The sequence below is a fragment of the Pleurodeles waltl genome, chromosome 11 (genome assembly GCF_031143425.1).
Source record: "Pleurodeles waltl isolate 20211129_DDA chromosome 11, aPleWal1.hap1.20221129, whole genome shotgun sequence".
NCBI lineage: Eukaryota > Metazoa > Chordata > Amphibia > Caudata > Salamandridae > Pleurodeles > Pleurodeles waltl.
In genome coordinates this window covers 805,493,933-805,511,801 of record NC_090450.1, presented here as the reverse complement: position 1 = coordinate 805,511,801, position 17,869 = coordinate 805,493,933, and the positions used below count along the sequence as shown (strand labels likewise).

General features: G+C 48.7%; 1 protein-coding gene across 2 annotated transcripts in view; it reads right to left on the bottom strand.

Moving 5' to 3' along the window:
* EWSR1 (EWS RNA binding protein 1) overlaps positions 1-17,869 on the bottom strand; it is a 376,243-nt gene that overhangs the window by 200,833 nt on the left and 157,541 nt on the right. For both annotated transcript variants that reach the window (XM_069214565.1, XM_069214566.1), the window contains exon 7: positions 17,479-17,867. In XM_069214565.1, the coding sequence (XP_069070666.1) occupies positions 17,479-17,867 (389 nt within the window). The remainder of the gene's footprint in view (positions 1-17,478; positions 17,868-17,869) is intronic.

Here is a 17,869-nt window from a genome sequence, read left to right as displayed (position 1 = left end):
GTGTCTGGGCTGTTATCAGACACTGGTGCGTCATACAAGTCCCACGCATCCTGATCTTGGTCGTCGTGGCTCATGGCGGTGTGAGCTGGCGAATGTGACGGGGTGTAAGTTGGCGAAGCCGGAGTTACAGGTGGAGGCGAGGGAGGAGGTGTTACCTTTTGTGTTGTTTGTTGCTGAGGAGTAAACTGAAGCGTTCTCTTTCGTTTGACAGGTGGGAGGGTACTGATCTTCCCAGTCCCCTGCTGAATAAAGATACGCTTTTGCGTGTGATCCACGTCAGTGGATTGCAGTTCTTGTTCAAATCTATGTTTCTTCATTTGAGAAGACATAGAATGCTCTTCGGTATAGGAGCCAGAAACAGGGTCTGATGTCGCTTTTTTCGGCTCCGAAAGCCCTGTTGATTGTTTTTTCGGCTCCGAGGTAACCTTCCTCTTTTTCTGTGCCGAAAATTCTTGGCCTCTATGGTCTTCGGCGCCACTGTCTCGGCGTCGATCGGTGTCGACACTGAATTCTCGGTGTCGGTGCTTCTGTTTAGCACTCTCTCGGTCCCGAGGAGGCTGCGTGCCGGTGTCTCGACCGAAGTCGGACGATCTCGACACTGAATGGGCCTTTTTCGGTGCCGATTGTTGGTCACCGAGAATTTGGGTGGAGCCATGGCCGGTTGGCAGTGGCGTCCCCTGGGCCTTCTTTCCTTTTTTAAGGTTTGATCTCGACGTCTTACTCACAGTTCTTGTAGAGTGTAGCTCGTCGGAGTCTGAATCCTGGATGGAAAAGGATTCGTCCTGTTCCTCTTCTGTCTCGAACTGTGGACGCTCTTTTGGCGTGGACGCCATCTGGAGTCTTCTCGCTCGACGGTCGCGCAGAGTTTTTCGGGACCGGAACGCCCGACAGGCCTCACAGGATTCTTCGCTGTGCTCGGGTGACAGGCACAGATTACAGACCGAGTGTAGGTCCGTATAAGGATATTTGTTGTGGCATTCGGGGCAGAATCGAAACGGGGTCCGATCCATCGGCGTTGTCCTCCACGCGGTCGGGCCGACTAGGCCCCGACGGGGTGCCGAAATCTACCCCGAAGGGCACCGAGGCGCTTCGATGTTGAACGCGTCGTCGTATGTGTCTATCTCTAACCGGATCGCAACGATACCGTCGAAAATCTTCCGTCTTCAGCTAACTTTCCGTTCCGAAACTCGGAGCGACAGGAACACGTCCGAACCCGATGGCGGAAAGAAAACAATCGAAGATGGAGTCGACGCCCATGCGCAATGAGCACAGAAGGTGGAGTCACTCGGTCCCGTGACTCGAAAACACTTCTTCGAAGAAAAACAACTTGTAACACTCCGACCCAACACCAGATGGCGAGCTCATGCATACCATGTGTATCTACAGCGACAGATGCCATCGAACTAGAGCATTAGTATTATCTATTTTTACCACTATTTTACCTCTAAGGGGAACCCTTGGATTCTGTGCATGCTATTCCTTACTTTGAAATAGCACATACAGAGCCAACTTCCTACATTGGTGGATCAGCGGTGGGGTACAAGACTTTGCATTTGCTGGACTACTCAGCCAATACCTGATCACACGACAAATTCCAAAATTGTCATTAGAAATTCATTTTTGCAATTTGAAATTTTTCTAAATTCTTAAAAGTCCTGCTAGGGCCTTGTGTGTTAAGTCCCTGTTTAGCATTGTCTTTTAGAGTTTAAAAGTTTGTTAAAAGTTTGAAATTAGATTCTAGAAACAGTTTTAGATTCTCTAAAAAGTCTTCCAACTTTTAGCAAAATAATGTCTGATACAGAGATGAATGTGGTGGAACTCGACACCACACCTTACCTCCATCTTAAGATGAGGGAGCTAAGGTCTCTCTGTAATATCAAAAAAATAACCATTGGCTCCAGACCTACCAAAATTCAGCTCCAGGAGCTGTTGGCAGAGTTTGAAAAAGCCAACCCCTCTGATGATGACCTCACAGAGGAAGAAATTAGTGACTTGGAGGCCAATGTCCCTCCTCCAGTCCTAAATAGGGAGAACAGGACCCCTCAAGTCCTGTCTCCAACTGTGTTAGTCAGAAATAGTGAGTCCCTCACAGGAGGGTCCCACATTTCTGAAATCACTGAGGATGCTCTCAGTGAAGATGACCTCCTGTTAGCCAGGATGGCCAAAAGATTGGCTTTAGAGAGACAGCTCCTAGCCATAGAAAGGGAAAGACAAGAGATGGGCCTAGGACCCATCAATGGTGGCAGCAATATAAATAGGGTCAGAGATTCTCCTGACATGTTAAAAATCCCCAAAGGGATTGTGACAAAATTTGAAGATGGTGATGACATCACCAAGTGGTTCACAGCTTTTGAGAGGGCTTGTGTAACCAGAAAAGTGAACAGATCTCACTGGGGTGCTCTCCTTTGGGAAATGTTCACTGGAAAGTGTAGGGATAGACTCCTCACACTCTCTGGACAAGATGCAGAATCTTATGACCTCATGAAGGGTACCCTGATTGAGGGCTTTGGATTCTCCACTGAGGAGTACAGGATTAGGTTCAGGGGGGCTCAAAAATCCTCGAGCCAGACCTGGGTTGACTTTGTTGACTACTCAGTGAAAACACTAGATGGTTGGATTCAAGGCAGTGGTGTAAGTAATTATGATGGGCTGTACAATTTATTTGTGAAAGAACACCTGTTAAGTAATTGTTTCAATGATAAACTGCATCAGCATCTGGTAGACCTAGGACCAATTTCTCCCCAAGAATTGGGAAAGAAGGCGGACCATTGGGTCAAGACAAGGGTGTCCAAGACTTCAACAGGGGGTGACCAAAAGAAAGGGGTCACAAAGACTCCCCAGGGGAAGGGTGATGAGACAACCAAAACTAAAAATAGTAAAGAGTCTTCTACAGGCCCCCAAAAACCTGCACAGGAGGGTGGGCCCAGAGCCTCTTCACAAAACAATGGGTACAAGGGTAAAAACTTTGATCCCAAAAAGGCCTGGTGTCATAGCTGTAAACAGCATGGACACCAAACTGGAGACAAGGCCTGTCCCAAGAAAGGTTCCACTCCAAACTCCCATCCAGGTAACACTGGTATGGCTAGTCTCCAAGTGGGATCAACAGTGTGCCCAGAGCAAATCAGGGTCCACACTGAAGCTACTCTAGTTTCTGAGGGTGGGGTGGATTTAGCCACACTAGCTGTCTGGCCGCCTAACATGCAAAAATACAGACAGCAACTCTTAATTAATGGGACTAGAATAGAGGGCCTGAGGGATACAGGTGCCAGTGTCACCATGGTGACAGAGAAACTGGTTTCCCCTGGCCAATACCTGACTGGAAAAACTTACACAGTCACCAACGCTGACAATCAGAGAAAAGTACATCCCATGGCAATGGTTACTTTAGAATGGGGAGGGGTCAATGGCCTGAAACAGGTGGTGGTCTCCTCAAATATCCCAGTGGACTGTCTGCTTGGAAATGACCTGGAGTCCTCAGCATGGGCTGAGGTAGAACTAAAAACCCATGCAGCAATGCTGGGTATCCCTGAACTGGTGTGTGTGAAAACAAGAGCACAGTGCAAGGCACAGGGTGAACAAGTAGAGCTGGAGTCTGGAAGAATGGCCCAGCCTACCAAGAGAACAGGAAAGTCAGTTGGGAAACCAACTGCAACACAGCAAAAGAAAGGGAACCTCTCTTCTCAGGAAGAAGTTCTGCCCTCTGAGGGAACTGAGCCTTTGGAGCTTGAACCTTATCAGGTTGAGCTCTTAGGCCCAGGGGGACCCTCAAGGGAGGAGCTGTGTAAGGGACAAGAAACCTGTCCCTCTCTTGAAGGCCTTAGGCAGCAAGCTGCTGAAGAGTCCAAAGGCAAGAAAAATGGAACGCATAGGGTCTATTGGGAAGATGGACTCCTGTACACTGAGGCCAGAGACCCCAAACCTGGTGCCACTAGGAGAGTGGTAGTGCCTCAGCTGTTCAGGAAGTTCATCCTAACATTGGCCCATGACATTCCCCTTGCTGGACATTTGGGACAAACCAAGACGTGGGAGAGGTTAGTCAACCACTTCTACTGGCCCAATATGTCCAACATGGTTAAGGAGTTTTGCCTCTCCTGCCCCACCTGTCAAGCCAGTGGTAAGACAGGTGGGCATCCAAAGGCCCCCCTCATTCCACTTCCAGTGGTGGGGGTTCCCTTTGAAAGAGTGGGTGTGGACATAGTTGGTCCACTGGAACCTCCCACAGCCTCAGGAAATATGTATATCCTGGTAGTAGTGGATCATGCTACCAGGTATCCTGAAGCTATTCCCCTTAGGTCGACTACTGCCCCTGCAGTAGCCAAGGCCCTCATTGGTATCTTTACCAGAGTGGGTTTCCCTAAGGAGGTGGTGTCTGACAGAGGTACCAACTTCATGTCAGCATACCTAAAGCACATGTGGAATGAGTGTGGGGTGACTTATAAATTCACTACACCATACCAACCACAAACTAATGGCTTAGTTGAGAGATTCAACAAGACATTAAAGGGCATGATCATGGGGCTCCCAGAAAAACTCAAAAGGAGATGGGATGTCCTCTTGCCATGTCTGCTTTTCGCTTACAGAGAGGTGCCACAGAAGGGAGTAGGATTCTCACCCTTTGAACTTCTGTTTGGTCATCCTGTAAGAGGACCACTTGCTCTTGTGAAAGAGGGCTGGGAGAGACCTCTCCATGAGCCTAAACAGGACATAGTGGACTATGTACTTGGCCTTCGCTCTAGAATGGCAGAGTACATGGAAAAGGCAACCAAAAACCTTGAGGCCAGCCAACAGCTCCAGAAGTTTTGGTATGACCAAAAGGCTGCACTGGTTGAGTTCCAACCAGGGCAGAAAGTCTGGGTTCTGGAGCCTGTGGCTCCCAGGGCACTCCAGGACAAATGGAGTGGCCCTTACCCAGTACTAGAAAGGAAGAGTCAGGTCACCTACTTGGTGGACCTGGGCACAAGCAGGAGCCCCAAGAGGGTGATCCATGTGAACCGCCTTAAGCTCTTCCATGACAGGGCTGATGTCAATCTGTTGATGGTAACAGATGAGGATCAGGAGGCAGAGAGTGAACCTCTCCCTGATCTTCTGTCATCAGACCCAAAAGATGGCACAGTAGATGGAGTGATCTACTCAGACACCCTCTCTGGCCAACAGCAAGCTGATTGTAGGAGAGTCCTACAACAGTTTCCTGAACTCTTCTCCTTAAACCCTGGTCAGACACACCTGTGTACCCATGATGTGGACACAGGAGACAGCATGCCTGTCAAGAACAAAATCTTTAGACAGTCTGACCATGTTAAGGAAAGCATCAAGGTGGAAGTCCACAAGATGCTGGAATTGGGAGTAATTGAGCGCTCTGACAGCCCCTGGGCTAGCCCAGTGGTCTTAGTCCCCAAACCTCACACCAAAGATGGAAAGAAAGAGATGAGGTTTTGTGTGGACTACAGAGGGCTCAATTCTGTCACCAAGACAGATGCTCATCCAATTCCAAGAGCTGATGAGCTCATAGATAAATTAGGTGCTGCCAAATTCTTAAGTACCTTTGACTTGACAGCAGGGTACTGGCAAATAAAAATGGCACCTGGAGCAAAAGAGAAAACAGCATTCTCCACACCTGATGGGCATTATCAGTTTACTGTTATGCCCTTTGGTTTAAAGAATGCCCCTGCCACCTTCCAAAGGTTGGTGAATCAAGTCCTTGCTGGCTTGGAGTCCTTTAGCACAGCTTATCTTGATGATATTGCTGTCTTTAGCTCCACCTGGCAGGATCACCTGGTCCACCTGAAGAAGGTTTTGAAGGCTCTGCAATCTGCAGGCCTCTCTATCAAGGCATCCAAATGCCAGATAGGGCAGGGAACTGTGGTTTACTTGGGCCACCTTGTAGGTGGAGGCCAAGTTCAGCCACTCCAACCCAAGATCCAGACTATTCTGGACTGGGTAGCTCCAAAAACCCAGACTCAAGTCAGGGCATTCCTTGGCTTGACTGGGTATTACAGGAGGTTTGTGAAGGGATATGGATCCATTGTGACAGCCCTCACTGAACTCACCTCCAAGAAAATGCCCAAGAAAGTGAACTGGACTGTGGAATGCCAACAGGCCTTTGACACCCTGAAACAAGCAATGTGCTCAGCACCAGTTCTAAAAGCTCCAGATTATTCTAAGCAGTTCATTGTGCAGACTGATGCCTCTGAACATGGGATAGGGGCAGTTTTGTCCCAAACAAATGATGATGGCCTTGACCAGCCTGTTGCTTTCATTAGCAGGAGTTTACTCCCCAGGGAGCAGCGTTGGAGTGCCATTGAGAGGGAGGCCTTTGCTGTGGTTTGGTCCCTGAAGAAGCTGAGACCATACCTCTTTGGGACTCACTTCCTAGTTCAAACTGACCACAGACCTCTCAAATGGCTGATGCAAATGAAAGGTGAAAATCCTAAACTGTTGAGGTGGTCCATCTCCCTACAGGGAATGGACTTTATAGTGGAACACAGACCTGGGACTGCCCATGCCAATGCAGATGGCCTTTCCAGGTTCTTCCACTTAGAAAATGAAGACTCTCTTGGGAAAGGTTAGTCTCATCCTCTTTCGTTTGGGGGGGGGGTTGTGTAAGGAAATGCCTCCTTGGCATGGTTGCCCCCTGACTTTTTGCCTTTGCTGATGCTATGTTTACAATTGAAAGTGTGCTGAGGCCTGCTAACCAGACCCCAGCACCAGTGTTCTTTCCCTAACCGGTACTTTTGTATCCACAATTGGCAGACCCTGGCATCCAGATAAGTCCCTTGTAACTGGTACCTCTAGTACCAAGGGCCCTGATGCCAAGGAAGGTCTCTAAGGGCTGCAGCATGTCTTATGCCACCCTGGAGACCTCTCACTCAGCACAGACACACTGCTTGCCAGCTTGTGTGTGCTAGTGAGGACAAGACGAGTAAGTCGACATGGCACTCCCCTCAGGGTGCCATGCCAGCCTCTCACTGCCTATGCAGTATAGGTAAGACACCCCTCTAGCAGGCCTTACAGCCCTAAGGCAGGGTGCACTATACCATAGGTGAGGGTACCAGTGCATGAGCCTGGTACCCCTACAGTGTCTAAACAAAACCTTAGACATTGTAAGTGCAGGGTAGCCATAAGAGTATATGGTCTGGGAGTCTGTCAAACACGAACTCCACAGCACCATAATGGCTACACTGAAAACTGGGAAGTTTGGTATCAAACTTCTCAGCACAATAAATGCACACTGATGCCAGTGTACATTTTATTGTAAAATACACCCCAGAGGGCACCTTAGAGGCGCCCCCTGAAACTTAACCGACTATCTGTGTAGGCTGACTAGTTTTAGCAGCCTGCCACAAACCGAGACATGTTGCTGGCCCCATGGGGAGAGTGCCTTTGTCACTCTGAGGCCAGTAACAAAGCCTGCACTGGGTGGAGATGCTAACACCTCCCCCAGGCAGGAGCTGTAACACCTGGCGGTGAGCCTCAAAGGCTCACCCCTTTGTCACAGCACCGCAGGACACTCCAGCTAGTGGAGTTGCCCGCCCCCTCCGGCCCCGGCCCCCACTTTTGGCGGCAAGGCCGGAGAAAATAATGAGAATAACAAGGAGGAGTCACTGGCCAGTCAGGACAGCCCCTAAGGTGTCCTGAGCTGAGGTGACTAACTTCTAGAAATCCTCCATCTTGCAGATGGAGGATTCCCCCAATAGGGTTAGGATTGTGACCCCCTCCCCTTGGGAGGAGGCACAAAGAGGGTGTACCCACCCTCAGGGCTAGTAGCCATTGGCTACTAACCCCCCAGACCTAAACACGCCCTTAAATTTAGTATTTAAGGGCTACCCTGAACCCTAGAAAATTAGATTCCTGCAACAACAACAAGAAGGACTGCCCAGCTGAAAACCCCTGCAGAGGAAGACCAGAAGACAACAACTGCCTTTGGCTCCAGAAACTCACCGGCCTGTCTCCTGCCTTCCAAAGAACTCTGCTCCAGCGACGCCTTCCAAAGGGACCAGCGACCTCTGAATCCTCTGAGGACTGCCCTGCTTCGACAAGAAACTCCCGAGGACAGCGGACCTGCTCCAAAAAGACTGCAACTTTGTTTCAAGAAGCAGCTTTAAAGAACCCTGCAACTCCCCGCAAGAAGCGTGAGACTTGCAACACTGCACCCGGCGACCCCGACTCGGCTGGTGGAGAACCAACACCTCAGGGAGGACCCCCGGACTACTCTACGACTGTGAGTACCAAAACCTGTCCCCCCTGAGCCCCCACAGCGCCGCCTGCAGAGGGAATCCCGAGGCTTCCCCTGACCGCGACTCTCTGAAACCTAAGTCCCGACGCCTGGAAAAGACCCTGCACCCGCAGCCCCCAGGACCTGAAGGACCGGACTTTCACTGGAGAAGTGACCCCCAGGAGTCCCTCTCCCTTGCCCAAGTGGAGGTTTCCCCGAGGAAGCCCCCCCTTGCCTGCCTGCAGCGCTGAAGAGATCCGTTGATCTCTCATAGACTAACATTGCAAACCCGACGCTTGTTTCTACACTGCACCCGGCCGCCCCCGCGCTGCTGAGGGTGAAATTTCTGTGTGGGCTTGTGTCCCCCCCGGTGCCCGACAAAACCCCCCTGGTCTGCCCTCCGAAGACGCGGGTACTTACCTGCAAGCAGACCGGAACCGGGGCACCCCCTTCTCTCCATTCTAGCCTATGCGTTTTGGGCACCACTTTGAACTCTGCACCTGACCGGCCCTGAGCTGCTGGTGTGGTAACTTTGGGGTTGCTCTGAACCCCCAACGGTGGGCTCCCTTGGACCAAGAACTGAACCCTGTAAGTGTCTTACTTACCTGGTGTAAGGAAATGCCTCCTTGGCATGGTTGCCCCCGGACTTTTTGCCTTTGCTGATGCTATGTTTGCAATTGAAAGTGTGCTGAGGCCTGCTAACCAGGCCCCAGCACCAGTGTTCTTTCCCTAACCTGTACTTTTGTATCCACAATTGGCAGACCCTGGCATCCAGATAAGTCCCTTGTAACTGGTACTTCTAGTACCAAGGGCCCTGATGCCAAGGAAGGTCTCTAAGGGCTGCAGCATGTCTTATGCCACCCTGGAGACCTCTCACTCAGCACAGACACACTGCTTGCCAGCTTGTGTGTGCTAGTGAGGACAAAACGAGTAAGTCGACATGGCACTCCCCTCAGGGTGCCATGCCAGCCTCTCACTGCCTATGCAGTATAGGTAAGACACCCCTCTAGCAGGCCTTACAGCCCTAAGGCAGGGTGCACTATACCATAGGTGAGGGTACCAGTGCATGAGCATGGTACCCCTACAGTGTCTAAACAAAACCTTAGACATTGTAAGTGCAGGGTAGCCATAAGAGTATATGGTCTGGGAGTTTGTCAAACACGAACTCCACAGCACCATAATGGCTACACTGAAAACTGGGAAGTTTGGTATCAAACTTCTCAGCACAATAAATGCACACTGATGCCAGTGTACATTTTATTGCAAAATACACCCCAGAGGGCACCTTAGAGGTGCCCCCTGAAACTTAACCAACTGTCTGTGTAGGCTGACTAGTTCCAGCAGCCTGCCACACTAGAGACATGTTGCTGGCCCCATGGGGAGAGTGCCTTTGTCACTCTGAGGCCAGTAACAAAGCCTGCACTGGGTGGAGATGCTAACACCTCCCCCAGGCAGGAACTGTGACACCTGGCGGTGAGCCTCAAAGGCTCACCCCTTTGTCACAGCCCAGCAGGGCACTCCAGCTTAGTGGAGTTGCCCGCCCCCTCCGGCCACGGCCCCCACTTTTGGCGGCAAGGCTGGAGGGAACAAAGAAAGCAACAAGGAGGAGTCACTGGCCAGTCAGGACAGCCCCTAAGGTGTCCTGAGCTGAGGTGACTAACTTTTAGAAATCCTCCATCTTGCAGATGGAGGATTCCCCCAATAGGGTTAGGATTGTGACCCCCTCCCCTTGGGAGGAGGCACAAAGAGGGTGTACCCACCCTCATGGCTAGTAGCCATTGGCTACTAACCCTCCAGACCTAAACACGCCCTTAAATTTAGTATTTAAGGGCTACCCTGAACCCTAGAAAATTAGATTCCTGCAAACTACAAGAAGAAGGACTGCCTAGCTGAAAACCCCTGCAGAGGAAGACCAGAAGACGACAACTGCCTTGGCTCCAGAAACTCACCGGCCTGTCTCCTGCCTTCCAAAGAACTCTGCTCCAGCGACGCCTTCCAAGGGACCAGCGACCTCTGAATCCTCTGAGGACTGCCCTGCTTCGAAACAGACAAGAAACTCCTGAGGACAGCGGACCTGCTCCAAAAAGACTGCAACTTTGTTTCAAGGAGCAGCTTTAAAGACCCTGCAATCTCCCCGCAAGAAGCGTGAGACTTGCAACACTGCACCCGGCGACCCCGACTCGGCTGGTGGAGAACCAACACCTCAGGGAGGACCCCCGGACTACTCTACGACTGTGAGTACCAAAACCTGCCCCCCCTGAGCCCCCACAGCGCCGCCTGCAGAGGGAATCCCGAGGCTTCCCCTGACCGTGACTCTCTGAAACCTAAGTCCCGGCGCCTGGAAAAGACCCTGCACCCGCAGCCCCCAGGACCTGAAGGACCGGACTTTCACTGGAGAAGTGACCCCCAGGAGTCCCTCTCCCTTGCCCAAGTGGAGGTTTCCCCGAGGAAGCCCCCCCTTGCCTGCCTGCAGCGCTGAAGAGATCCGTTGATCTCTCATAGACTAACATTGCAAACCCGACGCTTGTTTCTACACTGCACCCGGCCGCCCCCGCGCTGCTGAGGGTGAAATTTCTGTGTGGGCTTGTGTCCCCCCCGGTGCCCTACAAAACCCCCCTGGTCTGCCCTCCGAAGACGCGGGTACTTACCTGCAAGCAGACCGGAACCGGGGCACCCCCTTCTCTCCATTCTAGCCTATGCGTTTTGGGCACCACTTTGAACTCTGCACCTGACCGGCCCTGAGCTGCTGGTGTGGTGACTTTGGGGTTGCTCTGAACCCCCAACGGTGGGCTACCTTGGACCCAGAACTGAACCCTGTAAGTGCCTTACTTACCTGGTAAAACTAACAAAAACTTACCTCCCCCAGGAACTGTGAAAATTGCACTAAGTGTCCACTTTTGAAATAGCTATTTGTGAATAACTTGAAAAGTATACATGCAATTGAAATGATTCAAAGTTCCTAATGTACTTACCTGCAATACCTTTCAAACAAGATATTACATGTTAAATTTGAACCTGTGGTTCTTAAAATAAACTAAGAAAATATATTTTTCTATAACAAAACCTATTGGCTGGATTTGTCTCCGAGTGTGTGTACCTCATTTATTGTCTATGTGTATGTACAACAAATGCTTAACACTACTCCTTGGATAAGCCTACTGCTCGACCACTCTACCACAAAATAGAGCATTAGTATTATCTATTTTTACCACTATTTTACCTCTAAGGGGAACCCTTGGACTCTGTGCATGCTATTCCTTACTTTGAAATAGCACATACAGAGCCAACTTCCTACACCCCCACTTTACCTCAACTGCCTTTGGTGACTGAGATCAGACTGTCCACTTCACCTCTGCACCCGGACCGAGGAGAAGAGGACCACTGGGGTCCCTACATTCCCCAGGCTTTTGAGACCCGAGCCCACCTGTTCGTTCGACCAGACTCGCCCCCTAATCCACACTGGAGCCCGTTTCTGTGAGCTCTCCTCCACCGGTGACAGTAATTCCAACAACCCAAACCATCTCTGCAGCCAGACACCTTGGAACAGGGAGTTCAGGACCACTGTTGTCCCTACACCCCCCAAACCCCAGGCTCATGAGACCCGAACACCACTGGTTGGTTCGGCCTGATTGGGCCCCCCAGTCCACGCCTGTAGCGTGTTTCTATGAGCCACGCCCCCACCCCCCCCCCCCCCTGTGTTGGCCACCAGTGATGGTAAACCAGGTGGTACAAATCACCCCTGCACTGGGCCACTGGTGTCCCTATGTACCCAAGCATCGCAAGACTTGAATCCCCTTGGTTGTTTACCCAGACAGGACTCTCAGTGCACCCCTGCGGCAACTTTGTGACCAGACCGATCTCCACAGACTTACCATAGCACCAGATGCTGAACTGCACCTGCCCGACCCAATGCCACCCGAAGTGACCTGCTGGTGTGGCCTTGGACTTTGCCCCCTAACTATCCCATGCCCAGGAGATTAGTTCAATAAGTCACTGTACTATACCTGTATACAGTGCTGGTTCTTTCTCTAAGATAACATCTGAAAAATGCAGTGGAAACTGTTGCAAATTCTAAAAATACATAATTTGAAAAGTACTAACCTGACTCCGGCGATCTTGTCATCTAAAATGATATACAAGTATGTGTTCATTTTTATAAATCGGGGTTGGATTTCTTTTAGTGTGTCTCACTTGCTGTATTAGCACGTTGCTGATATGCTTAGCACTACCCTTTGATATGCCTAACTGTTCGACCATACTACCACAAAAGAGCATTTGGGATGCCATTTGTGCCTGTGATATATCTGTGGTTTGCCTGGGTTATTTGAACAATGTTCCTCATTTTGGTCCACTATACAAATAGCCAGTTTCCTACACCCACATATTAGATTTGGCTATGAGCCACTGTGCTGCAACCTATCTCTCCATTTTCCTGCACGCAATGCTGCTTTTTGTTCGGTGGTGGACCTGTTGAGGTGTAGGCTCTTCCAAGCTGTTGCTATAGGTGGGATATCGAGTCTAATGTAATCTGGGTCGCTGAGGGAACCCTACATTTGTTTTTCACCCTTGGTGAAATAGTCTATGCAGTCACAGGATCTCTAAAGTCCTCCGTACCTCTTGTCAAGGTCGCTGGATAACATTGGTTCCTCTTCTGGCCAGGCAGTAATGTCTCTGGGAGAAAGTAGTTGTTCATCCTCCTTTATAACTACACTGTATGCAGTAAGGTCACCAAGGAAGTTAGATTTCTATAGATAAAAGTCTATCCCCCTCTTCTACTGAGTCAGCATACGACTTGCCCATCTTCCATCAAATCTCCTGCTTGTGATGGGTCATGTTTGACAAACTTCTTCTTTTCCTCAAAATGGTAGAGCTACCCTTTGAGTTCCTCCTGTGGTGATGCTGTAAGTGGATGTTCCAGTTCTGCAACAACGTTCTCTAGTTGTTGGTTGTCGAGTTAAAGTTTCAAAGGAATCTTTAATCCGGTCAGAGTCAAACTCCTTTTGCATACAAGGCCTCCTATTTCGAACCTCACCCCTGGTGCTTTTTACTCAGTCGTTGAAAGCTTTCTATCCGATGCCTGCCGTTGCACTCCTTTTAGCCTCAACTCATCCTTCTGAGGGAGTTTTGCCCCACTCACACTCCATCTTCCTTTGAGATCAAGGGTGGTTCTGCAGGTTAGCTTCCAGTAGTACCCTTTTGGCACTGAAGCTATTGTTGCCCATTTGGTATGCCCAGAGTGCCATTTTTGGCTTGGCTGCAGAGCCCACTTGTGTTAATCCTGCACTTCATCTCAAAATCAACAATGTTTCTTTGATAGGTGTCGCTTGACTGAGAGGTCGGAGTCTTCTCCCTGGGCCACTTCTGTGCCCTCACATTGGTCTTCTTCCTCTCTCAAAAAACCTAGAGCTATAAGAATTCTCATCTAACCTGGGATGTTATGGTGCAGTGCTCCCACCTCCGTCAGTCTTACCCTCAGTCTCTGGTTGGAATTCTGCACAGCCCACCAAACGATGGTTCTTTATGAGACAGAAGCAACAGACCTTAAGGTGGTCTTTCGGTGCATACGTTTTGTAAGAAGGCTTTGCCTGGTATATGGTGGACACCTATGGTGTTTGCACCTTATACCAGACCCAGGCAATCCTTTTTAGATAGTGACCGGTGTCTAGGAAGCCAGGGCTCTCCAGTGATAGGTGTGGTGAGCAGCCAAGACCTATTGAGGAGTGTAAAGCACTTGCAATACCACAGTAGTGAAACAGCAACTTATCTCCCATGAAAGCAACCATACAGTGTTGCAAAAAAACTAAAAGGTACTTTATTACAGTAACACTGAACTAGATTACTTATAGGCAGACCAACAACTAGAACTAAATACACTACATATCCACCCGGTAAGTACTAGGAATTAGCATAGAAAAATAACAAGCATTGGTAAGAAATAACAGAAAATAGTTAGGGCCCTATTGTGAGGTCAAACCAAGTACTAAAATAGTGGAACGCAAAGTTAGGTACCCCACTCAAGGATGTGCAGTGGTTAGTAGGGAGCTGGAAGAGCTTGGAACCCCCAAAAGGCGAGTATCTACATGACTCCCAGTGACCAGGGGAGCAGAGATAAGTTACCTGGTCTTCCCACTGACTAACAAGGAGACTTGGAAAAGGACATTTGCAGGAACAGGACCAGTCCAATGGAACCAAACTGAATTCCAGATAAAGAAAACCTGCAAGAGAAGGAGAGACTCCAGCCCACGCAGGAGAGTCCAGGTGGGGCAGGAGCCACTGCCCACCCTTCTGTGGGAGAAGACCAGAGTCAATGGTGGAAAATGAAGGTCAGCTGTGGAGGCCAGGAGCTGCAGAGGAGTCCCTGAAGTCGAGCAGAAGCTGTCCCACATCGGTAGCCAGGTCACAGATGGATCAGTGGTCGGGGGGGGGTATCGGGGGGCATGGGGGCACCAACAAGCCTTGGCAAGTGCAAATCCAGGCAGAAGAGGATGTGCAGAGTTCTACAGGACCAACAAGGTCCAGAGGGCTCGACCTTTGGAGGGGATTCCAGGCTGACCCTCTACTTCTGCTAGCTCTCCTCACTGCAAAGCTTGAGCATTAGAGATTTGCAAATGATTGGCTGCTTGAGCAGTTACTCTTTTCCCTGCAGCATCTAATTTTTTACTTTCTTGGTCAGGAGTTGTGTCTTCTGTTGACTGGCTATTAGCTCTTTTTCTTGCAGTAGATGCCACAATTGAGTCTGGAGGAATTTGTGCTTTTATATATAGAGCATCAGCTTTGTACTTTTTAATCAACTCAGAGTGATAATTCTTGCTCTAACTGGCTCTTTAAATATTTATTTTCTTCTAGGTGTTTGATAATTCCTGGTAGCAGTAGATGAAATTGGCTTTATGTGTTGCACCAAGGGTGGCGAATAAGAAATCCTCCTCTATCGGGTCAGTGTACATATTTACATTGTGATATGCTGCTGCCCTTGCTATCACTTGTTGGTATGATGTAGAATCCTCAGTAGGTGAGCGTTTAGCAGGGTAAAGATCCAAATCATTTGGTGTAATGCAATCCTGATCGTACTCATTCCATGGGTCTTGCTCTTCTAATGCATCCCCTATATCCTGCGACCCACTAGGTAGTGTGAACCCTACGCGAGTGGGAGATGTTGAAAGAGTACGTTGTGGAGAAGTAGGTAAAGGTAGAGATGTAGAAGTATGAGAAGAAATATTTTGGCAGTCTTCTTTGGAGGTGTAGAGGAATCAAGACTTTATTCAAAAGTTAATTTCCCTCTTTAGAGGTAGTTATAATCTGCCCTGTTCTTTTATGAAGTTGGCGCTGTCTAGCGTCCATAACTTCCAAAATTGGTTCCACACCTGTGGTGTAGGTGGATGTTAGACAGTCCAGAGTCACTGAGTTGTTTTTTGGGGTTTCGAAGATTCTTTTGGATGGAATATTTTTGGTGCCTAAATTGTAGTTGTTTGGCGTTTCTTTTTCAGTGTCAAAGCAGTCTGTACCAAAACAATGTACAATTTTTGTTTTGTCGGTGCTGAAATGGAGCTACAGGAGGTTGATGCCGAAGATTTGTCTTTGGCTTTTTTTGGAGCCGAACTGGTATGATGGGCATCCAAATAAGTTTCTTGGCTCCGACCATGGCTGGAATTTAGTGGCTGACCGGGGACCTCTTGTCTTATCCGATGGGAAAGGGTGCTTTTTACTTAGTTTGTGCTGGTTGACTCAATGTCCGACTGCACATTAGAGTCCGAATCTTGAACAGAGAAGACCCCCTCTTGTTCCACATTTTCTTGTGTGAGCTTGTCTCGGAAGATATCCAGTGTATCATCTGTGTTGAGATGCCATTTACAGCCACGAGACATTTGGTCTCAAAGTGTCTTCTTCGACCAAAAAGAACGGCACGCTTCGCACGTCGAAAGTTGTGGTCTGATGAAAAACAAATCACACACCTGGTGTTGATCGGTGTATGGAAACTTAGAATGGCATCGACAGCACAACCAAAATGGATTATGTCCCATCAGGGCTGCACTGTTCAATACCACATGGAAGCGGTAGTCCAAAGGAGGGCCCATAAGGTCTAAAAAATGTGATTCAGTGTGTAGAAAACGGAACCGAAAGTTGAATATTAAGGAATACACATTCGGAAACAATACTGACGATAGAAAGACAGGAAAAAAATATCCAGATTTAGACTGCTAAACAGGTTGTACTACTCCGAACCCAACACTAGATGGCGAGCTTATGCACAGCATGTGTATCTACAGCTACACACGTCAAACAAGTATTTTCTTTTTATTTTAATAGAATGAAAAGTCTTGCAAGCATTCTTGCCTCACATTTCAACACATACAGCGGCCTGAGAAGATTTATGCCCCATAAAAAGGAGATAAGCAATGTCGTGAGTGCTGGCAGGGAGGGGCCCTTGAGAGAGACTCAAGATGCGATGCTGAGCAAGTTTCACATCATTGCTTCTAGGTTTAGCTACATTCTACCAGAAAGGGCAGATTGTGGCTTTCATGAACAGTGAGCTAAAGGACCGGGTATTTCTTTATTAAAAGAAACTTACTTTAGGAGCCAAAGGTAAATAAGAACAGTACTGGAATGAAGCCAAAACAAATGTCCGCAGACATGGGGAAGGTGAGGGGAGGAATGGAATACTGCAATAAAACGCAGGCAGTTACCAGCCTAAAATACCAACAGTGAAAGGAGAGCACTAAAGAAATAACAAAAATTGTCCGTCACAGCAACAGATAAAGAAACCAAAGTGGAATAATCGAGTAGTTTGTAACTGCTCTGAATCAGAAAAAAGGCAGGACTGACCACTAGTGAACAAGAATTTTTAAAGGATACTGCAACCAAAAAAAATGAAGTCGCTTTAAGCCATAAGAAGTATACTAAAAGAATAAACAAGGTCGAATGCTTATGCTAGACCTAAAAAGGAGCCATAGTCCAACATGAATCATGATTCAGAGTTAAGTTCACCTTGCTGGCTTGTTCCACTTTAAGAGAGCTATAAGTAACCGGGAGCTCTGATTAAGGTGAACAATGATGAGTGATCACACGTTCGGTGGATTCGAACATTTTACACTGCAAAATTATGAAAACACTGTTAACATTCAAACATTTTGAGCTACAACCAATTTAACATTTGGCTTGTTTTAATAGGAAGGAAATTCTGGTAATGAAATGCGAATGCTGACAAGAAAATTGAACAACAACAATACCGCTGACAACAGGAAACCAACAAATCTGTTAAAATAAAATACCTCTCATTTGACTTGGTGGTCCATAGTCATTCTGCTGTCCATAACCACTGCTTTGTTGGCTGTGCTGGCTATGTTGACCATGGTGAACATGCTGACTGTGCTGCCCATGTGGGCCATGTTGGCTTTGCTGGCTATGTTGATTATGCTGACTATATTGGCTATGCTGACTATGTTGACTGTATTGACTATGCTGGTTTGGAGGCTGACTGTATGATCCAGTCTGTGGAGGATAACTGCTGGGCGGAGGTTGTGAATATCCACTCTGCTGGCCATAGCTTGGTGGTGGTTGCTGCTGCTGCTGCCCATAGGTGCTTGGTGGTTGCTGTCCGTAAGTGTTCTGCTGAGAGTATCCACTCTGATCATAGCTTGGAGGTTGACTTGTGGGGTAACT